At 39.3% G+C, this 24,463-nt stretch overlaps 2 protein-coding genes across 2 annotated transcripts; both read left to right on the forward strand.

Annotated features, from left to right (window-relative positions):
* The first annotated feature begins 406 nt into the window (after nt 1-406).
* miga2 (mitoguardin 2) lies at nt 407-12,402 on the forward strand. The gene is made up of 17 exons (XM_020634641.3): nt 407-497; nt 775-863; nt 1,532-1,805; nt 1,925-2,135; nt 2,231-2,346; nt 2,464-2,584; nt 3,053-3,180; nt 3,440-3,557; nt 3,811-3,917; nt 4,063-4,175; nt 4,705-4,777; nt 5,679-5,765; nt 5,911-6,009; nt 6,897-7,031; nt 7,128-7,181; nt 7,271-7,387; nt 8,204-12,402. Exons 3-17 carry the CDS (start codon nt 1,710-1,712, stop codon nt 8,420-8,422), a joined length of 1,794 nt encoding a protein of 597 aa, XP_020490297.1. The 5' UTR covers nt 407-497; nt 775-863; nt 1,532-1,709; the 3' UTR covers nt 8,423-12,402.
* Nucleotides 12,403-14,873: 2,471 nt separating this feature from the next.
* Nucleotides 14,874-22,223, forward strand: dolpp1 (dolichyldiphosphatase 1). The gene is made up of 8 exons (XM_020634594.3): nt 14,874-15,026; nt 15,705-15,805; nt 15,980-16,064; nt 17,916-18,015; nt 18,347-18,445; nt 19,590-19,718; nt 19,864-19,953; nt 20,837-22,223. Exons 1-8 carry the CDS (start codon nt 14,951-14,953, stop codon nt 20,871-20,873), a joined length of 717 nt encoding a protein of 238 aa, XP_020490250.1. The 5' UTR covers nt 14,874-14,950; the 3' UTR covers nt 20,874-22,223.
* The last annotated feature ends 2,240 nt before the right edge of the window (nt 22,224-24,463 follow it).

Genomic DNA, 24,463 nt, shown 5'->3' on the forward strand with positions numbered 1-24,463 from the left:
ATGTTCTTCTGTGTTTGGTTTAGTTTGCTTTGTTCTTGTTTGTCAAAGCACTTTGTAAACCTGTGTTTTTAAAGGTGCTATATAAATAAAGTTATTATTATTATTATTATTATTATTAATAATAATAATAATAATAACAAATGCTACTTATGTTGCTATGTCTTTCATGTTATTTAATCGATTTTATTTTTATTTATTTTTTATTATTTTTTAACAAATTAATGCGCAACAGGAAACTTTTTGACAGCTTTCACATTTTCGCTTTTCTAGTCAAGCGAAAATGATCTGATTGGCTAGTAGAAGTTTTTTTGCCCCTCTCACCTTCTATCTGATTGGTCATGGAAAAAAAAGAAAGGAAACTGGTCTACGCCTCGCCTGATTGGCTTGTGGATGAAACCGTAGCCTTGTGTTTCTGTAGAGCTCCGCCCCCTTTAGCAGTAAGCTAGTGTGCGGCGGTGACACAGTAATGTCCTTCCCCGCCAACTTGGATGCTCACGGTATGTAGCAAAGTGATGGTTTATGTTATTAGTCACATATCCGATTAGGAGCACACAAAACATGCCGAAATATCTGAGGTGTGAGTGAAAGGCCCCGCGGTTTGTGTCCGGTTGACCGGATGATGCTGTGATGTCAAGTGAGCGACGAGCTAGGCTAGCTGAGTGCTAGCTGACATTAGCATGCTTGCCTGTGTGAGTGTGAGTGTGAGTGTGAGTGTGAGGTTTCTTTCACTTTGCCAATACTGATTATTCCTTGTCGTTTATTCATATTTTCCAGACGTGATGAAGACCAAGGAGACAAAGTCAGCCACACAGTAGGTGTCAGGCAGCCCTGTCCACTGGCTGCATACCAAACAGTGTAGATAGGTAAGTAGCTGGCAGACAGTCTGCTGCTTAACACTTAATGTGAGTTTAAGCCATGGACCTTTGCAAGTATATTCTAATTTGTCTGAGTCTGGAAGGTTTTTCTGCTCAGCTTTATGCATTTCTGTGGTGATGATTGTGTCTATTGATGCCATGTCTGTGTTGTGGATGTTGTCGAATAGGGGTTAAGATTCAATATACAAGGTACACAATACAGCAAAATGAGTTGCTCTACTTTATCTGAGCGAAGGAATAATGTGCATGTTTCACTGTTAATGTGACATTCATAAAGTCGTTACTAGATGCTGTACAGAATTACAAAAGCTGATATTATGGATATCTTGTGAAGTCTGGTTCTTCTCGAGGTTGCTGTCTGTTAAAAGGCAGGTTTTGTTATTGCCACTGTAGCGTTGATAAATGTTGATTAGTGCCAATGCTCGCGATGGATTAATGTTGGGTCTTTGAAAATATCATAAAAGAAAGCACGGCCTTTTACCTGCTCTTTAAATGGTCTTGAGATAAAAAAAAAAAAATGTATGAATTGGCTCTAAACAAAAAAAGATTGAATGATTGATTGGTGACACTCTGCTTGTCTTTATAATTGCGAGGCCGGTTTTATGAATGACAACTAAAGAAGGAGGTTGTTACACTCATGCCTTCTCCGTCTGTAGGGTAAACAAAATCTACAGTCCGACACTGGACCGCTTTGCAGCCGGGGCGTGAATGAAGACAGGCAGCTCATCAGCAAGCCCTGAGCTGGCTTATCCCAGACCAGAGAGGAGACCTCGTTCAGGGTGAATGTGAGGGATCTTTGGCGAGCAGAGGCCTGAAGGCATTTCCATTTTTGAGATGTCAGTCAAACAACCAGACGGGATGTCCATCGCCCAGGCTTTGGCCATGACTGTGGCCGAGATACCAGTGTTTCTCTATTCCACATTTGGGCAGGTAAACCACTTTGCATCTACAGTTATGCTTTGCATCTCTATTCACTCTCACTGTAGGCTTTTCAAATGTATCTAGAAGCTGTTAACGTTGATATCTTGTGTTGGCCTGTCGTCTTTCAGTCCATATTTTCTCAGCTGAAGCTCAGCCCGAACTTGAAGAAGGTGCTGTTCGCCACAGCGCTGGGAAGCGTCGCTTTGGCGCTTACCGCTCATCAGCTGAAAAGAAGAGGGAGGAAACGTAAGCAGGCGGTACAGGGGAAGGAGGGCCAGAAGACTGTGGGAATACCTGAGGCACTGATGAAGACAGGACGACCTTCGTCATTAAAGAGAGGTGTGCATGAGTTCATGTCACATTGGATATTAGGTCATTCAGATCCTGCAAGAAATATGCAAATCAGAAGGCGTTTTTTTTTTTTCTTCTTACAGGTCAGATTACTGGCCGACAGATGATGAGTCCAAGCACGCGGAGCAATGACACCATGAGTGGAATTTCTTCCCTGGCCCCCAGTAAACACTCAAGTTCCTCACACAGCCTGGCATCTGTTAGTATCACAATTAAATAACTAATTCTGTGACATATATTGTGTACCTTTTCTCTTGTTCCACGTTTTTGTAATGCGTCTTCCCTGTGTGTGTGTTGATGTTTGTTTCTGGCAAAGATGCGGGTCCCGAGCTCTCCAAATCAGTCTGTTAATCCATCCACCCCCTGGGAAGCAGAGCCTGTGGTGGAGGAGTCCGGGGCAGTGGACGATGCAAACGCAGAGAATCTCTATTTAATGGGTAGGTGTTTAGAACTCCTGCTTTTCTTTTTAGAAATCTCACACACCGCACATTCACATGTTTAGCTGGTTTGGATGTTTCATAATCTTTTGTTTCTTAAGTATCATGGAAAGATTATTCTTTGTATTCACACCGCATCATGGCAGCCCTAAATCGCGCGACATTCCAAAGCATGTGAAGAGGGCTTTATTCTTCTAGGGTTGTTAGAACAAGTGGAGGAAAGATGTAATCCTGTAAATTGTTGGAATCTTGGACCCAGAGTGTTGTTGGCGGGATTATCCTGCATTATTTATTTGAATTTTCTTTCCCCTATTAAAAATATACAAACTTGGCTTACTTAAACTTTTGTTAAACTATACTTTTGATCAGGTAAAATGTGCTCCAGCCACCAGAATTTCTGTTTGCATATCTTAACACTTACATGCTGCATTGACAGCGTGGTAAACCTTGCTCTCCTTTCCCTGTCAGGAATGGAGCTGTTTGAGGAAGCGCTCCAAAAGTGGGAACAGGCCTTGAATATTCGTCATCCCACACACTCGAGCTCCAGCAACAACAGCCTTGCTCTGCAGGGTGCAGCGTGTGGAGACTTTCCTATGGTAACCATCAAACAAATCATAACCAGCTCATGTTACTTGAAAGTGTTGTGCTTGGTTGGATTACTTTCCACTCTGTGTACACTATTATGGATTACGCTGATGTCGAAATTTCAAGCACTGTTCTTAAAATGTTTTTCAGCACCGTACAGACACAGTACATTTAAAGGATTTAAAAAGTTCCTGGACTTAATGTCTTAATTGTATATTGATAAAGTAACCCTAGCCCTATTTTATGCGTTTTTTCCCCTTTTCATTACAGGTTGAAGCCCGTAATAAAGTGTTTGCTGAGAAGCTGGAGACATTACTGCACAGGGCGTATCACCTACAAGAAGATTTTGGTAGCAGTATCCCAACAGACAGCGTGCTGGCAGACTTCGGTAAAAAAGTCATTTTGAGACTTTAAAAACTGTTCAAAATATCTTTAATCAAGCAGAACAAATAAGACTGAGGTTTGAAGAATACCTAGTGAGCCAATTAGAACATGTTGTGATTCAGGAGGGTCACATTTTAGTTGCTTTTACTCATCAGTGAAGAGTAGGAATGATGCATGTTCTTTTAGTAAGTTATTAACTACATCTGCATTTAAATGGTTTCCATGCTAGTTAATATTTGTCTCTTTTTTTTTGGCAGAGAGTGAAGGAACTCTTATCTTGCCTACGGTGGAGAGTTTCCACCGACTGCGGGATGACGATGCGACTACAGTTACCTCTGACGACTCCTTTTTCTCGGCTGCAGAGGTTAGCGTTTCTCTCTCTTCCGTAATCGTATAAAGTACTCGTACTATTACCCTTCTCGTCTTGCAGAGCCAGTCACGTCTGCTGCTTTCTATTTCAAGCATAAGTGGACTGTTCACCGAGGTACGTGTACGTTCTTTGTTTGCAGCTATTTGATGCCATGTGTCTGGGAGACGTCTACCAGACACTGAAGCCAGCAGCTCTCTATGAAGAAGCCGTGTGTCTGGTCCGGGAGAGCAAAGTGGCTTATCGGTCTCTGAGGTAACTAAAGAGTATCAACTGTACCTAAATACTTAAAGCTGCATTAATCAACGTGAGTCGCTCTTAGTGAAAAACACACCGAGAACAACACGGCTGTTAGCTGCTGCTCTGCAGAAAGTTTCTGGGTCCTTCAGCTCTTTTGTTTTTTGTTTTATTGTGATTATACTTTTGGTTGACCCTCACTGCTCTCATCGGTGTAATTTCCAGAAATAGCAGGCAGTGTTAGTACCCACTGAAGTAGAGGGTAGAGCATTGAGCAGCTTAAGAGCCTAGTATTTCTTCAATGAATTGGTGGAGGCCAAAAATGGATGCAAAAGTTGAGTAAACAATTGACTTACATTCATCGAATAGTAACTAAAAACACTTCTCAGAATGAAAGCTAATATTGTTCCGTGTTTGTTGAGTTAGTAAACAGATAATAGGTTTTCAGTTACCAAAATAAAAGTGTGTATTCTGCTTTATTGTGTTCTTTGGCTAACAGAAGAATAAGGTTCGATTAAGCCTCATAACTCTCTCTTCCTTTCGGCAGGACTGAATTACTGGAATGTTTTGGTGACCAAGACTTCCTGGCCAAGCTTCACTGTGTGAGACAAGCGTTTCAGGTCTGTTTAAGCTCACACAAAGTTCTCTTTGCTCCGAGGATTTCAATCATCCCTTGCAAAGTTCTGCCTGTTTTTTTTTTTCTTCTTCTTTTCTTTTTTAAAGGAATTGTCTTGTGTTTGAGCCTTGCTCAATGGCACCCCCCCCCCCCCCCCAAAAAAAAAGCCCTTAAAGAAGTTAAATACATACATACATGATACACACTTTACTTTCTCTTTACTTATATTCCACACTGTCCAACATTATCCCCACTGTTTTCTTCTTCTATTTCTTTTATCCCTCAAACAACATCTTCTTTGGTCAAATGAAATTCTTTTATCCTCAATTATGGCCAAATCGCCAAGGAGAGAAGTCGTGAAGTAGTGATGCACAGAGTCAAATTCTCAAGGAAATCTGTTTAAAGCACCACCTTTTTTTTAATAAATCTAGATGTGGCACCAGAGTGATGCAATAAATGAATCAAAGGAGTCAGGACGACGATATATTGTCCTTTCGCTACTATGACCCATCCCTAGTGCCTATGCCTTATTGCCAGTTTTCTAATATGCAATCTTTTAATAACATTTTCCCCTTGCTCAATATGAAACAAAGGGTTTTTGTGTCATTGCACTTCATGTGTTAGCAGGCCCGTTAATATAAATCATCTCTGTTGTCATGACGTCTTGCAGCCTTACTGCTGCCTCTGTGCAGGTGTAGTCTCATAACCCCCGAGGCAATGACTCGGGTTAGCTGGGGTGGCTTCCAGACTCTTTAGATTCTTTGCATTCATCTTTTGCTTACATGTGGAAATAACTCTGATCTTTAAAGAAGGCAGAACCCCGCTGTATACATAGAAACCACTTTTAAAAAAAAAAGAAAAATGACATCAAAGGGTAATAATTTGATCATGCTTTCATTTCTCAGATGCTGTTGTTAGATGAAACTCACCGCACGTTTTTCATGGAGACCGGGAAGCAAATGATTACAGGCTTAATGGTGAAGGCAAACAAGGTAAAACACTACTCATCTGGATCCTCACTTATTAACTCTTCCTAATTGGATTAACAGAACATGCTTCTGCTTCTGCTTCAGTGGCCACATCACTGCTGTAAACAAACTGTTTCTGTGTTTTTTTTACTGCTCCTGTTTGTCTCAGAGTCCCAAAGGCTTTCTGGAGAGCTACGAGGACATGCTGCTGTACACTCAGAGGGAGGAGACGTGGCCCGTCACTAAGATGGAGCTGGAGGGCAGAGGGGTGAGTGACACTGCCGTTCTCTCTCCGTTAAAATTAAGTTTTTCTCTTAATGATAAAGTGACACTTATCATCTTCATGTTATTGGTTGTTTTATCTTTGCTTGTTTATTGGTGTCTCCATGGGAACAGGGATGCTCAGGCAGATTACATGAACTCGAGATCCCCTGGGACTAATCTGAATAATACTTAACCTAAAGCCCGGTCACTAATACTCTGAATTATGGTGAGCTTTACTCGCTTTAAAGCTCTCTTTTATGCTCACACTGAAGTTGGCTGTGTAAGCGGCAATCAATCCATCCTTATGAACTTGAAAAAACATGCAAAAATAACTTTCATTTAAGCTAAATTCCTGATGCTCCCACCAGAGATTGATGAACAAGCCTCTTCCTGAATTATAAACTGAATGTGACAAATTAAAGAGGGATGAAAGAAATATTGGAACCAAGCGGCAACACTCCGGTGTTGAGAAATGAAGCCAGTGCAGAAGTGCAAAAAAGTGCTGGTCTGCTTGACTTTAAATATAAATGTTATAATTGTTTGTTTTATGTCAATTTCATACATCTAATCTTGTGATTTTTAAGTATAACTCATACTCATATAGTCCCCTATATCTTCCTTTGTATAATTCTAAACTTCTTTGGGCATCACCATCACCATCACCAACTGGAATAGCATGAAACCTTCAGTAGGACTCTGTGACATTTCCTGAATTAAAAATAAACAAAATAAACATGACCTGCTCTGATAGACATTGTCCTGTAAACTCTTAAATGTCAGCTCAATATTGTTTGTTTAGGGTTACATCATGCATTTGTCAATCTTGTGTATCTTTTGTGTGTACCTTGTATCTAAGTTCAAATGTTACCTCGGTTATACTGACTCCTGCAGGTGGTGTGTATGAACTTTTTCGATATCGTGTTGGACTTCATCCTGATGGATGCGTTTGAAGACCTGGAGAGCCCGCCCTCCTCTGTGGTAGCTGTTCTGAGGAACCGCTGGCTCTCTGACAGCTTCAAAGAGACAGTACGTTCACACACGTGTATACACTCCCTGATTCTGTCAAAGACAAGTTAGCGAAGAGTCGGTTTAATAACAGAGTTGGGCTTTTTTTCCCTGCAGGCTCTTGCAACAGCTTGCTGGTCTGTCCTCAAAGCGAAAAGACGTCTTCTTATGGTGAGTGTTTTTTTTTTTTTTTTTAAGTGCAGTTATTCACAGTTTGAACCTTTTTAATCCTGACTGCTGGCTCTTATTGCTCTCCACAGGTTCCAGATGGTTTTATCTCCCACTTCTATGCCATATCAGAACATGTGAGCCCTGTATTAGCTTTCGGCTTTTTGGGACCCAGGCAGCACTTAAGTGAAGTGTGCACAATCTTCAAGGTGAGAGCATACACACCTGAGAAGCAAACATTTTATAGAAGCAAATGAACGATGTGAACTAGTATTAGCATTGCCAGGATGAGCAATACTGTAGCCATGTTCTCTTTCCTGAAGACTCCAAGAATATTGAATCAGGATCACATCTTAACTTTGTGGAGGTGCAGTATTTGAATTTATATCTTTAAGCTCCAGTGTGGATCACACCCGGAGAAGCCAGCCTCCTATACTCATACTGCAACTCTGAAGATGTTAGACTTGGCTTGTTGTTCTCAGCTCTGTGTTCACACTGACGGCACATCCTTGAGCTTGTTTATGCGTCGCCCAGAGGCTCAAGAATCGTAATTCTTTTTTTTTTCACGAGCCAACCGTTAACCCTGCCACTACTCAGGGATGTTGTTTATAGGCACATAATGGCGGAGTGTGCAACTGAAGGAGGACCAACAGACTTTCCAAAGCAAAGTCTTTGTTCGGTCTAAAATACTTCAATGAAATAAGAACAGAGTCAACTTTGCACACTTTGGATTAAAGCTGTGTACTAGATAGATCGATTTTTTTTTTTTTTTTTTAGCTGTTGAGTGATAAACCTGTTTTTGAGCCGTCTGCCTCTTTTCTCTGTCTTAGCTAAAATTTGTGTTTTAGCATCATTAAGTTTAAAAAAACAAATTAGTCTAGATTTGAATGGACAGTTGCTAAGGTGAATCTTAGTCCCTTCAATAAATCATTCGTCCACACAGACTGATTGATTCCAATGGAAGGTTTTAGTGTTTACATCACACCCTAACTCTCTGTCATTCATTTCTCCTCTCTCATGTGCAGCAACAAATCGTTCAGTACCTTAAGGACATGTTTGATCACGACAAGGTCCGCTTCACCTCCACTCAGTGCTTGGCTGAGGACATCCTGAACCTTTCCCACCGGCGCAGTGAGATTTTACTGGGTTACCTGGGAATCGATAGTCTCATGGAGCTCAACGGTGCCCTTCCCAGAGACACAGAGGGCTCATCTGGGTCCAACAAAGACAGCTACGGTCACTGAGAGCTTCATACAGGCTGGAAACAGTGGGCTGGCTGACCAGGAGGGAACGGCAAGGACTCGCAGTTCAGCATCTGTACTTCCACATAAGACCGGAATCAAGTTATGAGTCCAGGCATTATGCATTCAAACGTGTATTCATCAAAATCAACTACTGTAAGAGGATATTTCCCCCCCCCCCCCCCCACCAGATCTACTGTCTCGATGGTCCTCAGTTAATAAGAGAGACTGTTGGATATGACTCTGTCTCTCTTGTTATCAGCTGCTGTCGCGTATCAAAGAAATGCCTACTGTAGTCATGTGATCTCAGACGTGTGAGGACTCGTCTCTGCCTTGTTTCGTTACATCGACACTTCTTGAAAACCCACCTGACAGAAGCTCCGACAACACGAAGACCGGGCCTTCTACACTGTAACTCCACATGGATCAAGTCTTTTCGGAGAACATGTGGCTTCACTGTAACTTTCCTTTTAAGCTGACTTGTGGAATTTAATTGGACATCAAGGTTTTTGTTATTATGTGAACAGAAATAGTATCAGAGTCAAAGCAAAGGTTTTTTTTTTTTTACTTTAAAGGGGGAAGGAGTTTTGTTAACTGTGATGATTCCAGATGTGCTCGGCCAGCTGTAGACTTGTGCTGCTGCATGATGGACCCTAATGGATTTGTCACTTCAGTTACTGTCCCTTAATCTTCTTTTATCTGAAGAAATATCTGCCCCAAGTGGTTCAATCAAGAACAAGAGGATGCCAAATATTCCAAAAAGTCTACTCAATTTAAAAAAAAAAAAATGTTAAGATGACATACTTCATCTTCTTTCAGAGTCACAGTGATCCTTCAGAATTTATCTAACAAATGATAAACATCTATCAAACTGAGGTGGCATGAAAAGAAACTTCCCACTTCCCCATCTGATTACATCCCATGTAGGAGAATTGTTCGTTTTGAAATTGGAACAGAGCAAAAATTCTGTTAACGTGCTCTCAGGAAGTAACGAGAATTGTAGCTTGAAATCAATATAAGGACGTGAGTAATGCAGTGCTTCATGTTTGTTTGTTGTTTTGTTATTCTTGAGTTCATTTATTTATTGTTTGAGACATTTAATTTCCTTCCAAACATTTTGATCTGAACTGTACAACGTGCTCATCTTTGATTCATAACACAGAAAATTTGACAAAATGCTTGACATTGTATAGGACAAATAATCCAAAAGGTAATATCAAGGTACAAATCAGAGCACTGAGAATATAGTAAAGTGTCTCATGTGGTGGAAGGAATGACTCGGATGTTATTTAAAATCATAGTGATGGCTTTATTGTGATCAAGTGTCCCAGTAAGCGGTGACAAAAACAGCGTGCACAGTGCTGAAACTGATGCAGCTAAAGAGAATACAGACAGCTGTCACTCATTTTATTATTCACGTTTTCTTTTTTCTTTTTTTACTTGAGGTAAAAATGTCAAAATGTCTCCCACAAAGAAAGGCTTCCTACTGCTGTAACAAACAGCAGAGACTTGAGAAAGAGAAAAAAAAATCAATCAGTGCCATCTACTTTTGAAATAAACTCGAGGCCTAATGAGAGGATGAGCCCTCAGTGAAGACACCCCTCATCCCAATTATACCCCTGTGCCCTACTGAGGAGTTATATAACCCACCCAGTGGCCCTTAGTTGCCCCTGCAACCAGCATTGCCAACTCCAAAAGACCCAGGCTCCATTGATGCGAGCTCCAGGTTGTCACAGTTTCCAATAGCAACTACCCTACCCTTCCACATGGCCCCTTCTGACCCCTCCACAACTAAACTGTGTAGACTGGTGGGCAGCAAGAGCCAGGACAACACAGTTGTTGTCAAGTAGGAACCTCCCTTCACTGTTGTTTTGTCCAATTAGTCAACATCTTGGGAAGGCTGGACAGTGAGCTCCGGTGTCCCAGAGTCCCCCCCCCCCCCCCTCAAGCTAGCTCAATCACCACATCATGCCCACATGTAGAACTTCTATATCTTACACCCTACCTTGACAGCCTTGTCAACATCAACAGACCTAGACTTAGCAAGAGTATTGTTGTTTTGGTTCTGACTTCATGATGACCTTTAGTGAAGAACCTGTTAATGTACAGTGTGACTTTATTTGAAGTTTACAGAGGCCCTGATAGGACATGCATCCATACTTTTTATTCAGTCCATTTTCACATCATTTTCAATCATTTCCTGTTTTTTTCTCAAGATCTCGACTTATCACATCGATGAGTCTATTGTTTGGTTTTCTAGATCACCAGAAAGTGGTTTGTTGAATCAAGATATTGAGTTACACTAATCTGGTATAATTAGAAAACCATCTGTTTTTTTATGCAGAGGTAATCTGAAGAAAACAACTGAAATGTTCTCTTATCATAGGAAAACCAGCGTAATCTCAAGATACTGAGATTTCGAGAAAACCAGGAAGGATTTATTATACCGTGAAAACGGAGCAAATAAAATCTACGGTTGCATGTCTGATCAGCTCTTCTGTAGAAATTAGATATGTTCTGATGCCATTGTTCCTTCCTTATGCTGTTTCAGATGCACAGACTCGCGTTTCGGGCCGATACCAATGCCTCCTCAGACAGTAGTCTGATTCAAAATAAATGATTCTATCGGACACTACCCTCAAGCAGTTTCCTCCTGTGGTCCTCCCATGGAAACCTCCACTACTGTAAAAAGAGATTTCTGAATGCAGACTGTTTAAGAAACTAGAGTACTGAATGATTTTGATGGACAGATTTGTTATTTTGAGCGTTAGAAACACAGAATGTATGCTTACTGCTGCCTGCATGAATCAGAAAAGGGAAGACACTTCTATCAAATCATTTTGGGTTGCACAGATTTTTAACATTTTATCACACAAATAAGAGGAGGTCTGCTCTTTGTTATTCATTCTCATAACCGTACAATCCAAATCTACTGCTATCGTTACGACACACCTCTGATGCGATACAATACCATCGTGTTGTCTTTAAAAACTGTACTTGATGTGTTAAAAGTCGGCATTGTTGGATTCTTTCGGCCTCTGTCTGTAAATAGAGCTTTTTACTCAACATAGTATAGTTCTTTGTTTTTGACAGACGTGCAGCTTCGTGTTTTTAAGCATTTTGCACTTTATCAGAAAAAGCAGGAAGATTCAGGAAACAGCCCTTATTTGAATGATCTGTTCAAGAGTTGAACAAACATATTGAATTATTTATTGCAACCTATGACTGAAAAAGTATATGTAAGTTAGAGCATAAGAAGTGTACAGTAGAAAAACTATCTTTACGATGAAAGAAATGTATTATGGTAATCTTTTATTCTATCCAAAGTTTGAGTTTTCATCCTTGAAATGTTGAAAGTTTTCATACTTTGACCACATGTGGTTCCATCCCTAAAGCTGCTTTAAGAAAAAAAAAATGTCTCCCCTGTTATTGTAGAGTATATAATATATTTGCAACAATATGCATCTTGCAGGTGAATGCATTTATGCTATTGTTTAGTCCTGTGTTCACATATTTGCCTGCTTTTTCTGTATCTGTAGAGAAGATGAATTTCTCCAAAAAGCCTTCGCATGTTAAGTGTAAAATTCTCTGAAATGTATCATGAATCAGTATATCCCTGCAACAGTTAGACGCGGACTCAGCTCTATAGTTGTCATTAGTTTAGATCATTTCAATTAGGAATCAGCTAAAGAAAACATTTAGGAAGCTAAAATCATATGAAGCCATGGTGTCAGCGTGGACTCTCATACTTAGACGTACATTTGTTAGAGTAAAGGAATCTCAGACGGCCAAAATGTGGAAAAAAATTGAAATTTTTCATTTCTTTTGCAAGTCACTGCTGTACATACCAAGTGTCCTATCCATGCCTTCTGTCTTTTGTATTGTTAACTTTCATGTCAGCACAAACTGTAAATTGATTTTGATTCTCCATGTTAAATGTTATTTTTGTTATTAAACATGTTTATTATGCCTTTTCCCAAAAAGATATCCCATTGTATTTTATCTCCCACTTTGAAGTGTGTGGATGTGTGTAATTTTGGTAGAGCTAGATAGATAGCGCACAAGCTGATATCTTCAACACATCTAGAACACACTGACAATGCGAAGTTGAACTATTTTTTTAATGTTAAACAACTTATGGCGGGCTTCCTGTTGATTTTTGACTATAGGTGCCAGAGTATAGGGCCTGATATGTTAAATATATAGAAACATTTTTTGTGAAAGAAACCCCTATGGGGAGGCCTTTTTAAAAATTTCAAGGGAGCGCCACTGAGCCATTAAGCCACGCCCACTCACTACACCTACAGGAAAAGTTTTACTTTCCCACTGGGATGATGTGTATGACGTGTTGTGTGTATACGACCATGTTAAGCAATTTTAAGTCCCTCAAATAAAAAAAAAATTGTTTGATGGCGAACAACGCGTTCGTAAGGCAACTGCTTTTTAGCGAAGGCCTTTGAGCTTCGAAAGGTTGTATGGCCAAGGTCAACAGCGATTGTGAGGGAGATATGAGCAACTGTGTAGCAATGGCTAATGCAAATAAAATAGTGCTCAGAAGTAGTAAATTCCTGTTGTGAACAGGTGGCGCTGTGACTGATTAAAAACTTCAATTCATGGATGTGTTCAGGGCGGGCTATTTGTCATGCATGAGTATTTTGGTGATGATTGAACACTGCATAGCAGAGTTATAAGCATTTACTGTTTTAGGCGCGATGCCAAAAACAGCAACAAACTTTGATATCATGCCACGGCCACGCCTTATTTTGAAACCTCGTAATTTGAGTGATTTTTATCCTTCAATTTGTCTACTTTCATTTGATACCAAACTTGAATTGATCAGATAAACGCTTTCGGGCTGATGCTTTCAAACAGGTACCCTTTAAAGAGGGAAAATATGACGTTTTTTGACATTCAAAAAATCCTGGTGGACTTCCTGTTGACATTAGGTGATGACCTCCACTGACTTTTTTGTAGGTCTCGGCATGTTCAACATGTAGGTAGGCAAAAAAACCTATTCGTAAAAATCAAAATGGGGCGCTGTTGAGCCATTTTGCATCACACTTGTACGGAAACACTACAATATGTAAATTTCACACACGCAAAAATTTGTGAGTTTTCGTGCATGTTAAGGCCCCCAAATTTGCGATTCATTTGTGCAAAGGAAAACTCCTACAGATACAATAGGGTCCTCGCTCTGAGGTCGGTGCTCGGGCCCAAATAATTCCTTGGGTTTTTTTTAATTTTCCCAAACCATACTATCCACCATACTATCCTAAAAGGTCACTTCCGTTTCCCCTTATTCTTCTATTAACAAAAGGTTGAGTTTTGATTCAGGACTCTAATGAACTTTTAGACATTTGGTGGTAACCTATGGTAGGGTGTAGAGAGAAAATTCTGTAGTGATTCAATGTAATGCCAGAGGAGGGTGCACTTAAGCAAGTTTAGAAAACTTCATAGTTTTCCTACCTTCTGCACAGTGAGGTGTTTTAAGGACATGTTTAAATTTGCTCTCAGTTATATAAATGTTACTGCATGCCCTCAAAATTTCTGTATAGCAAACATAACCAGAGTAAATGATCAATAGACTCCAGTTCTAAAGATGGCTTTGACAACTTTTGTTTAAGGGATCTCATTTCTCCTGGACATTGCAAAACATTTTGTTTTTAGTTCCTGCTTTAAGAAACCTGGGGTCTTTTCTCCAATGGGGTCCATGGTAGTCAGTATCACTTAATACAACCATGTAGGCCTACTGATCTCACTAAGACAGCCATCAAATATTTTTTTTTGCTATTTATCATACTGTATACCTCTACATATAATAGAGGTATACAAAATGTAAGATACATATGTCTGTTTAAAGTTGTTCTTGAAGCAGTGCACAAAATAATACAAAATCAAAAGGATGTAGATTGATTTGATGTCTAGAAAAAAAATAAAAGCTTAATTAGGCCTAAAGGCTACGCCACAGAAATAATGATAGGCCTAATTGCAGTCTTGTGAATGGCTCAATTACGAGTTGCCTGTAATGAATAAGAATGTTAATTATAGCTTGTAATACCATTTATTACAAATGAGTTACAAGTTATTTTAAATGTATTAAGTTTGCTCCATAAATTTAACACAAGGATAGAATTTGGGCAGCAGCTGATCCGCATTGTTTTATGCCTAATGAAATACAAATTATTATTTTTTTAATTTAATTTAATTTAATTTAATTTAATTTAATTTAATTTAATTTAATTTATTTTATTTTATTTTATTTTATTTTATTTTAATTTAATTTAATTTAATTTAATTTAATTTAATTTCATAAGAGAGGTTCTCTGCTTAAATGTGGAGCACTGGACTTTTGTGGTTTTTGTTCATTCAATAATTCTTCTCTATGGGCTAAATATCTCATCTTCGCTGTGCGGCTGGGATTGGACGGCTCCTCCGCTGCCGGGGCTCGCTTCAACACAGAGCTCCGACCACCATTGGTTGAACACGTGTCTGGGGCGTTTCACTGGGACAGCCCGGTTGTGTCCGGGTAAGATGGCGTTGGAAGAGCAGTGCTCGGCACCACCTCAATGGCGGTCCATATCTTTGACACACGTAGAATTCCCCGAGGGTGAGTAAACTTAACACATTCCTATAACGCCTTAATGTCTGCTAACCGACAGCCGCTGGGAAATTGTTGAAGCGCATGTGTTTGCGTGCGACTGAATGGACACGGCCGATGGTGCTACTGCCAAATTGTGAGCCGCTGTAAAATCTCAAGCACAGCGGGGAATGTAGTTCGGACTGCCAAATTGTGAGACAGCGCCGCATGCGCAGTTGGCGTCAACGTCCACAATGAAGGCTAGTTAGCCTCATAGCTATTTTAATATCGGCTTTGATATGTTCTCTGTGGAAATAACAAATATACCCACTCCCACGAGATAAATGCGAAAAAATATAAGCACTCATAACTGCAATACAAGATTTCCAATATGGACTAAATTATTATCTACTTCGCCTTACAGGATAGTAGCCGTGACTGTGGCTAACGTGTTAGCTTGCCTTTTGGTCTGCCACTGTAAAGTATAACTAGCGTGAACTTAATTGCACCAAGCTATTTAATTAATTATAAAACTAAATTGCAGTTTCTGTTAGTTTACACAATTAATGACTTCGGTTCTCCAACAGAGCAGTTTCTTGTTTTTGTGAGTTTAATATAATAATCATCCGGGTTCTCTGAGTGTCTCAAAGTGTCACTCCCACCACTGTCAGGTAGCCTCAACTTCAGTGATGTGTTGATGTGTTTCAGGTGATCTGACGGGGAATGTGCTGGCCTACATCAGTCTCCTACCCATAGCAATCCTTGTGGGTTTTGTTACACTTATAGTGTTTAAACGGGAGCTGCACACGGTGAGTTTTGCTCATGCACTTTCTGGGGTTGTCTGCAGGAAAAAGAAAAAGCAAACTTTACTTTTATCACTTTCATGTCAGTATTTTTAATTTACGGAATTTTCCTAAATGTTTGTGTCAGGCCATGTGTTTTTAAGTGCCCATGTGTTAACTTGGAATATTTTTCACCAACAGATTTCTTTCTTTGGCGGGCTCATCCTGAATGAAGGGGTAAACTGGCTGCTTAAGAACATCCTCAGAGAGCCGCGCCCATGTGCAGGTAAATGATGCAACTAGTTCAGGGGGCCACATGCGGCCCCCATCAACCCTCAACGTGGCCCTCAGGTCAATTTTTACATATCAATTAATTGGGAACATGAAGAAAAACATGACAAAATCTGCCATGAAATCATGAAAACCACAAGTATGTCCATAATAATATTTGATCACTGGTATATGTTGAGTTAAATTGAAGAAATTGAATGTAATTGTTTTTGTATCCTACAATTTGGCCCTCTGGTATTGAGAGTTAAATGAATGGGGCCCTTGCTGTGACCAAAGTTGCCCATCCCTGAACTAGTTGATAAAAGGATAATGATTGGGCAACTTGCAACAACATTGTAGTCAGAAAATCTACTTCTGATATCAGTCACATTGTCAGACATTAGTCAGGTGTCTAGTCTCAAATTGGATTTTATTATGATGGAAAACTGGGGTTCCTATCAAGTATATATACTCAAGTAAACATGAGCCTCAAATAATAAAGTACTTAAAGAAAATAGAGAATCTTTAACTTTGTTAAAGGGATCTACTTTTCAATAGTATTTCTTTGTAATCGTTTCTAGCAGTGTTCATAGCTGTAATGTATTGGTAAATATAGACAGTTTTTAGGGGTCTAATGTAACTTGGATATTGTTTCCTTTTTTTAAATTGATACATGACAAGTGAGGCTCTGAGATGAGGATGAGAAGGTGTTATGTGTCAATATCAAACTTGACATTATTTTCTTTTAGTAAGAGTTGTACTTACTGTTGTTCTTACTCTCTGATGTACGTTGCTTTGGATAAAAAAGTGTCTGCTAAGTGAATTGTAAGAGGATCTGGCTCAGGGTTCTTTTATAGACATTTTCACCAAACATTTGAGATGTGACAAAATGTTTTAAGTACATTAGTGAATGTGTGAAAAATCTGGGAACAGGCAGGCAGACTACAGCTCCTGCTGTCACAGAACGATTGCTGGCTTAAAGCCAGTGAGAACACCGGTCCCACATTTGACCACTCTGATCCTCTCTAGTTTCAGCCCACAGCCACAGAGTTGTTCTTTCACAGTCCCCTGTTCTTAGTTGATGATTTTTATTTATTTTTTTCAGTACATTTTACGAATATTTTTTAAAATAGTTGGAAGTACAAAATGCTCTTCCATAGCATTTCATCTCATTGCTACCAGTGTTTTCTAATCTACGGCCCATACATACTCAGAGCTTGCTTTCACCCAAAAGGGGGCGTGGTCTCTCTGGAGAGCGGGAAAGGCTGTTGACTGCTCTGATCAATAGCGCCTTATCTGATCTAGAGTCCCAATTCCAATGATATACAACGAACAAAACTGGAAAAAAAAAAATGCAAAAACGTCAGATCTAAAAAAGCAATGAATGGAGACTGGTTTGCTTATTTTGGTGAGAAATTACTGATTAACAGAATAGCAACCAATATTTCTTATGATTGTATAATTTTTTTGATATTAGCTGCCACAAGAAAGAGATGTTGAAGCTTTATTCTTCATTATGATAATATGGTCAAATTAAGTTTATAATGAATTAAAGTAGTTATTCCCAGCAAGATTATGATCTCTTTTTCAAAAGAGACTTGTGGAATAAGAAAGAAACATTGAGTATAAAAGCATGGACTAACAACCAATTTAGATAACAAGTGGCATTCAAAATCATTCGAATAAAAGACAAATACACAAATAACCTCAAATGAACGACATCACTGTATTTCTCATCCCTTTTCATATAATACATTGTTAGGAAATGAGAGACACTCACTAGTCAATTTGACCAAATGTCAATCTTTATATGAAGATTTTCTCTTCGATATAAATGTTTAAGTTTGATTCTTTTTTCTCCCTGCAGGAACACACTCCACCCTGCACACAGATTATGGGATGCCCTCCAGTCACTCCCAGCTCATCTGGTTCTTTGTTGTTTACTTCTTTCTTTTCCTTTATTTAAGGTGAGCTTGTTTTTGTTTGCTGTTTTGGGGGAGGTGTAAAGGTTGTAATTTTAAGGGAGTCCAACAACCACTAAAGTTGACCAAGATGCTAATTAAGTTTCTTGACATAAATTAACTAAGTAGATATGTTCTGTACAGCTTTCAGCATTGTGGAATAGGTTTGTTTGGCATCGTACAGCTTGATTCTTTAATATTTCTGTCAAATATGTATATATATTTTTTATTTGAATCATAGAATACATGTTTTTCATTATCACTCTTTGGAAGCTTTAAGCACACCTTTCTTAAGGTGAATGTCAGGTTGTGAACTCGTGCTGCTCTCTCATTTCAGAATGCATCAAACCAATAATGCTAGATGTGTGGACCTGCTGTGGAGACACATACTGTCCATCATCCTGTTGGGAGTCGCCTTCTCAGTCTCGTACAGCAGGTAAGGGATTGTTCCCACCCTGTCAGAAACCATCTAAGCTAGTGCACATGTAGAGGGAAAATGTTAACATTGGAGGCTGATGAAGTCAGGTATTTTTTTTAAATACTTTTAGTATTTGTAGTAGTTGGTAGAAGTTTGAATATACTGAGCATTCATCAGTCTCTCCCACAGAAAAAATAAATAAATCGCTATTTAAAGTGCTAGCTGGCTTTTCAAAAAAAGGTTTCTAGACCGATGCAGAGCTGGCTAAGCACTGAAGCTTCAGTGTCCGCGACATGGCAACACGCATGAGCATCGACTATAGGGAGGAGGGGGACAGGGACAGCTCTCTTCAATGGTTTGAATTTGGACTGCAGTACCCATTTTAAATGCTACTCGTTACGGTTACATATTGCTTCTTTAAGCAATTATCTGAATTATAAAGCACTGCAGGAAACACTGATTCATTCTTCGGATATAAAAATGTTAACCAACTCTTGAGATGTGTTGTTTGACAAATTTGTTTTGTCATAATCTAGATGAATAAATGAAGACAGCATAGATCAATGCAGAGGCTAACTGGACTCTCAGTTTGTATACCTCGTGATTTGCCTGTTGAGTTTTGTTCAGTCTCATTAAATGTACGAGTCCTTTAATATAGCTTGTCTGTTAGTCTCATCTGATACTTTCATTTATCCGGATGTTGATTAAATGAAGTAATACATTGAAATAAAAGATTTCTTAATGCAGCTCCCACTTTTTTTTTATTGAGCTAAACCACTTAAATGAAATCCAAAGATATCACTATGATTCATAAAGATTACATATGATAATGGATTAAATAACGGATTCACTTACTGCCCGATTGGTTTACTCATTTCTAAACTTAGAAATATTTGCAGCTCATGAATAACAGCTTTGATGACCCTCTCTGTTACAGTGTGCTCCGGGCAAACAGACTAATTTAAAATATTGTGTGGCCTTACCGTCTGCTCACACTTTGAGCAAAGGAGCCAAACTGTGCTTTTTCCTGAGTAACACTATTTGGACTGCGTGAACACGCCAAATGTGATCTTGTTACACATGCATGCTGGAGGACTTAGTTTAGTCTGAAACTCAATGATTACATTGTTTTGTTCTCTCTCGCTCTCTCTTTCATCATCAGGGTCTACCTGTTGTATCACACCTGGAGCCAGGTTTTCTATGGCGGAGTGACCGGTTGTACGATTGGCATTGTCTGGTTCTTTTTCACACAAGAGGTGTTGACACCATTATTCCCGAAAATAGCAGCGTGGTAAGTAGGGCCCTCATTCCTCTGCTTCCTTCTAATGTCACAGGGGAGGACTATTCCTCCTGAGCCTGAATACGTGTCTAACACATCTCAATTATGGCTGCTCTAATTATTCTTTCCTTACACTCTCATTTGTTTCGATTGATAGGCCAATATCAGAGTACTTCCTGGTGCGAGACACGAGCCTGATCCCCAACATCTTATGGTTTGAGTATACAGTGACCAGATCAGAGGCAAGGTAAGTCAATCAACCACCAGAATGTCCAGCACACCTCAGAGACACATTGATGTTTGATGATACATAATGTTGATTTAGGCAGGGCTTGAAACCTGTTGACATATTGGATATTTATAAAATCATTTAACCATCATCATTACCTAAAGAATGTTAGTTGAGAGGCAACGGTGGCCGAGTGGTTAAGGCACACGTCACAAAACGGGTGACCTAGGTTCATATTCAACCTGTGGCTCCTTTCGCATGTGGCTGTGATTCCAGACTCTATCCACTGTACTATCTCTACAATGAAGGCCTAAAAAGCAAAAAGAACATTGGGTGAATATGGGATAATTTATGGGACAATAAATTGTCATACAAGCATCATTGTCATAGAAAATGTCTGAACTGTACGGAGTTATTGAAGGGGAGACGGGAGAGCTCTCTATGTTAGTGAGCTTATTTCATATCAGTTAGTAAGCTCAAAAATGTTCCTTTTTTGTTTGTTTCCTTGCTTGTGAATCCACTAAAACAAGCCTGTTTTTTTTGTTTACCAGATTGACTTCAAACTTCTACAAAAAATATACACGCTTTGTTTTCAAAATAATAGGCAACTATTTTTATGAATATATTATTTATGTTGACTTTTTAAGTGACCAGACATTTGTACAGACACTGTACTTCTTCAAGTCTGTCAATGTAATAAACTGAATATCTGTAGGTTTGGTGATATCCTCAACACAAAATGCTGTTAGTGGAAATCATTTCTTTTTTTTAAATATTCTTCATGATGCATTGACAAACAACAGATACACATTTGAATAGATCTTTTGCTGATATAAAAATCCTCCTTCTATTAGTGTGTGTGACACTGTTGAATTTGTTCTCTTTGTCTTTCTGTTTCTAGGAACAGACAACGAAAGCTCGGAACCAAGCTTCAGTGATCCGCACATTTCTTTTGTGAAACTGAATTTAGGACCACATCACACACCGCACACACACACACGTACACAGACGCGACACACTGACACTCAAAACACAAACCAACGCTCACCGACAAAAAAAACACACTGGAGAACCATCTTCTGGACTGACGTGGTGGCGAGGGAAAGAGGGGGCAGAAACCGTTTACAGGTGGCGATAAGAGTGCCTGGACCTGACCCCGGAGCCTACAGCTTGAGCGAGTCCGTCCACATGCCTCTCCTCCTTGTACAGCTTGCCCACAATGCTCTTCAGTGCATGCAAGACTGCGCAAGAGGCATACTATTTAATGATAGATTAATATATATATTTTAACTATAAACGCACGCTGGCAGTAACAGTGTACTGTAAGAGAGAGGAGGAGAGAAGGAGGCTCTGGTCAGACACATCGGTGGGCGTCATTGCAGCATGTATTTAGTGATTCCTCTTTTTTTTTTTTTTTACTTTTCTGATGGGTAGCTGGTGGGGGGGGGGTTGGGGTTGGGTAATGGCTAGTTTTTTTCCATTTTTCATTGTTATATAATAGAATAAGAAGAATTTCTTTAAAACAAATTGGTAATGATGTAATATAAAGGAAAATTTGCACTTTGTGAAATAAATAAAAAAAAGACGACTAACACTAGTTAAATGTTAAGATCCTCCCCCTTTTTTCCCCCTCATCAGTCTTTTGCTTTGTATCTATGACTGTCAGCCCTAATATAATAGACTCCAAAGCTGATCTGCAAACTGTGTAAATTGACTGTACCTTCTGTACTATTAAGCATCCAGGTTGTGGTTTCTCTTCATATCCACGTGAGGATTAGGAGACTCACTCGCAGCAGCAGGTTTTTTCTGTTGTTTTTGTTGTCGAACACTTTGGACTGAGTTGTGTTTGTGAGCGCCTCACTCACAGTAGCAGCCTGGGAACCGAATTCTGGGAAACCATTATCTTTTTTTTTTTTTATCTTGTTTTCTGCTGTTGCAACAAACAGTTTTCCTTTTTTTTTTTTTTTTAAACTGCATTTCTGAAACAACATTCCATATCACTTTGTGAGAAATCGTACATATAATGACTGCCGAGGGGGATGTGTTTTCTTTTTGTATTAGTTCAGATGAAGAAGGAAAAAAAAAAAAAAAAACGCCTCAGGTCAGTCGTAGCATGCGATTATGCTTAATATCCTCACAGCCCACAGCAGCTGTCCAGTGAGCACCTGAAGCTGATATCAAACCGTCATATCATTAGCTCCACAAAGGGAAGTAGTTCTCTTAGAATTAATTTTTTTTTTCATGTGTTACCTATATCAGGCTGAATAAAAATGTGTTTATGTACAAGAGATGGTTCACGCTTCTTTTTTTTTTTTATTTCTTTTTTCTTCAAATTGTGGTATCTTCCAAAACATTTTTTTTCTTCACATTATTGTGTTTCCTTCTGAGCAAATGTGGCACTTAGGTCTCAGATTTACAGATTCACTGCATCGTTCTGTGGTGTGTGCCTGATGATGGCTGCACAGTCCTGTTGTATTTGTGCTGATTCATCACTAACTGCAGCGAGCTGAGTTAAATGGGACAGGATTCTGAGGAGAAGGTTTGCAAAGAGGCACCTGCCTTGAAAAACCACCAGGAGACATTACAGCCTTTTTGGTTGGGCCTACTTTACTATTTGAGGAGAGCTTAAAAGTGTTGCCTGAATTGAAAGGCTGGAAGTTTTGTCTAAAACAATCTACCAAACTCGAGAACACAATGTGTCATAAAACCATTTTTATCCAGGTGAAACCCCCATAAACAAACATTTTAAGGTGTATCTTTTTAATAAACAATTTGCTCCTTGTGGTAAATAAAGGCATGTAAGTACTATAGGCTTTAATTCAACAAGGAGCTGATGAAAGAGCATTTTTTTACATCATTTAGGCCAACCATACTCCTGTAATATTAACAAACGAGAGAGGACTTGAAGTATGTATTTGTGACTTGTATGAGCTGGTGGATGTGACAACTTATAAATAGGTCTCTGCTGCGTAGAGAAGAAAGAACAATCTCCTTTTATTGTAAAGGGACTTTCTCATGCTGCTGAACACACAGTACGTCTCATACAGCATAAAAAGAAACGTGCCCTATTTAAACGACCCATTCCTTTTTGGATTCACTTTGCAGGTCTAACCTCAGGCTATCCCTAAATACCCGTCGGGAACGGGCACAGCCTAGATAGAAAATGAGGAAGACCTCGACCTATTTTTGTTTCTCCTAGCTATTTTCTCTGAGCATGCCCTGTTTGAATGAGCTAATGGAGCACTTTGGTTCCCTTCCCAAAAATAAAATGGTTTTGAACAAAATAGATGATTCCAGAGTGCGTGGTCGCCTTTCCCCTTAAGCAGGCTTTTCCCAACCTTGGGGTCCTGACCCCATGTGGGGTCGCATGGAATTCAGATGGGGTCGTCTGAAATTTGTATTTATTGATTAATAAAAAATAAATTGTACATCCAGCCAATGCCAAAACAAGAAACTTGCAGAGTCCGTTGTGCAGAAATGTCTCCCAGCCTTTCTTCCTCAAAATATAAAGTACTACTACATTATTGAAAACGATTTAGGAACCACTGCCCTAAAGGGTCTTGTTTTATCTGACTGTACTCCTTTGAGCAGATGTGAAATCTGGTGTGTCATGCTGTCTACATTATGAAGAGGCATGCCTTTAAAGACAACTTGTTTAAAAAACCTAAATCCAAATGGAAAAGGACTTTTAAGTTTGGAATACATGCAGATTTGGAGTCAAGGACAAAGCTTGTTGTTTAAATGAATTAAACTCTTTTGGAAGACTGGGGCTCCATCTCTTCAGTTCAAACAAAGTTGTAAAAAAAGTCAGGGAGCCTTTATGTTGGATTTCCCTTTGTATGTAACCTTTCTAGTTGTCCCATATCGGCAGAGCCCACTCAAATTTCAAACACTGGAGCACTGACCTCCACTGGATGAAACCTGATATTGCATGATGTGTGCCATGTGGAGTGTTACACAGTAGGATATTAATGCAACATAAAGACTATAAAAATTGTCTTCTTGGGCAAATGTGAAGAAACTTTGTTGCAGACGTAGTGGAATGTTAAACTGTGCAATCTTCTGATGCTTATCACGTATCAGCTGATTTAATCACAGGGGTTTATCTAGCATTTTGAAAGAGAAGTTCACACCAAATTAAAAAACCTGCAGAGGATTTACATAACTGAGTAAACAACGTGTAGTCGTAGCTTTGGCTCAACTGTACAGCCTCAAGTCCTGGATTCAAGTCTTCAACAAATAGCTTTCAGAGACAACTGCTACAACATATAATGCACAGACACTGAAGGTTTTATTGTCATTTACATTTTGCAACTTGAAGTCTGGGCGTTATCTCATAGTTTAGTGTGTTCACTCTCAGGCATGGAAGCTGTTCAACATCTCTGATTAAATCTGGTGATGAGAAGGAAAGAATACATTGGGAGATTTGGAAATTTTTCTTTTATATACATATGCAGAGTCAAGACAAGATAAGACTGATAAGATGTACTTGATTGATCCCACTTTGGGGGAAACTTGCGTGTTAAAA

The sequence above is a fragment of the Labrus bergylta genome, chromosome 17 (assembly GCF_963930695.1).
Source record: "Labrus bergylta chromosome 17, fLabBer1.1, whole genome shotgun sequence".
Lineage (NCBI taxonomy): Eukaryota > Metazoa > Chordata > Actinopteri > Labriformes > Labridae > Labrus > Labrus bergylta.

Bases quoted from the DNA above. Each gene is read 5' to 3' on its own strand.
- miga2 (XM_020634641.3), top strand. From the start codon at position 1,710: ATGTCAGTCAAACAACCAGACGGGATGTCCATCGCCCAGGCTTTGGCC. The intron at 2,585-3,052 runs GTAGGTGTTTAG...TTTCCCTGTCAG, and splicing joins AGAGAATCTCTATTTAATGG to GAATGGAGCTGTTTGAGGAA. The intron at 7,182-7,270 runs GTGAGTGTTTTT...TGCTCTCCACAG, and splicing joins CGAAAAGACGTCTTCTTATG to GTTCCAGATGGTTTTATCTC.
- dolpp1 (XM_020634594.3), top strand. From the start codon at position 14,951: ATGGCGTTGGAAGAGCAGTGCTCGGCACCACCTCAATGGCGGTCCATA. The intron at 15,806-15,979 runs GTGAGTTTTGCT...TTTCACCAACAG, and splicing joins TTAAACGGGAGCTGCACACG to ATTTCTTTCTTTGGCGGGCT. The intron at 16,065-17,915 runs GTAAATGATGCA...TTCTCCCTGCAG, and splicing joins AGAGCCGCGCCCATGTGCAG to GAACACACTCCACCCTGCAC.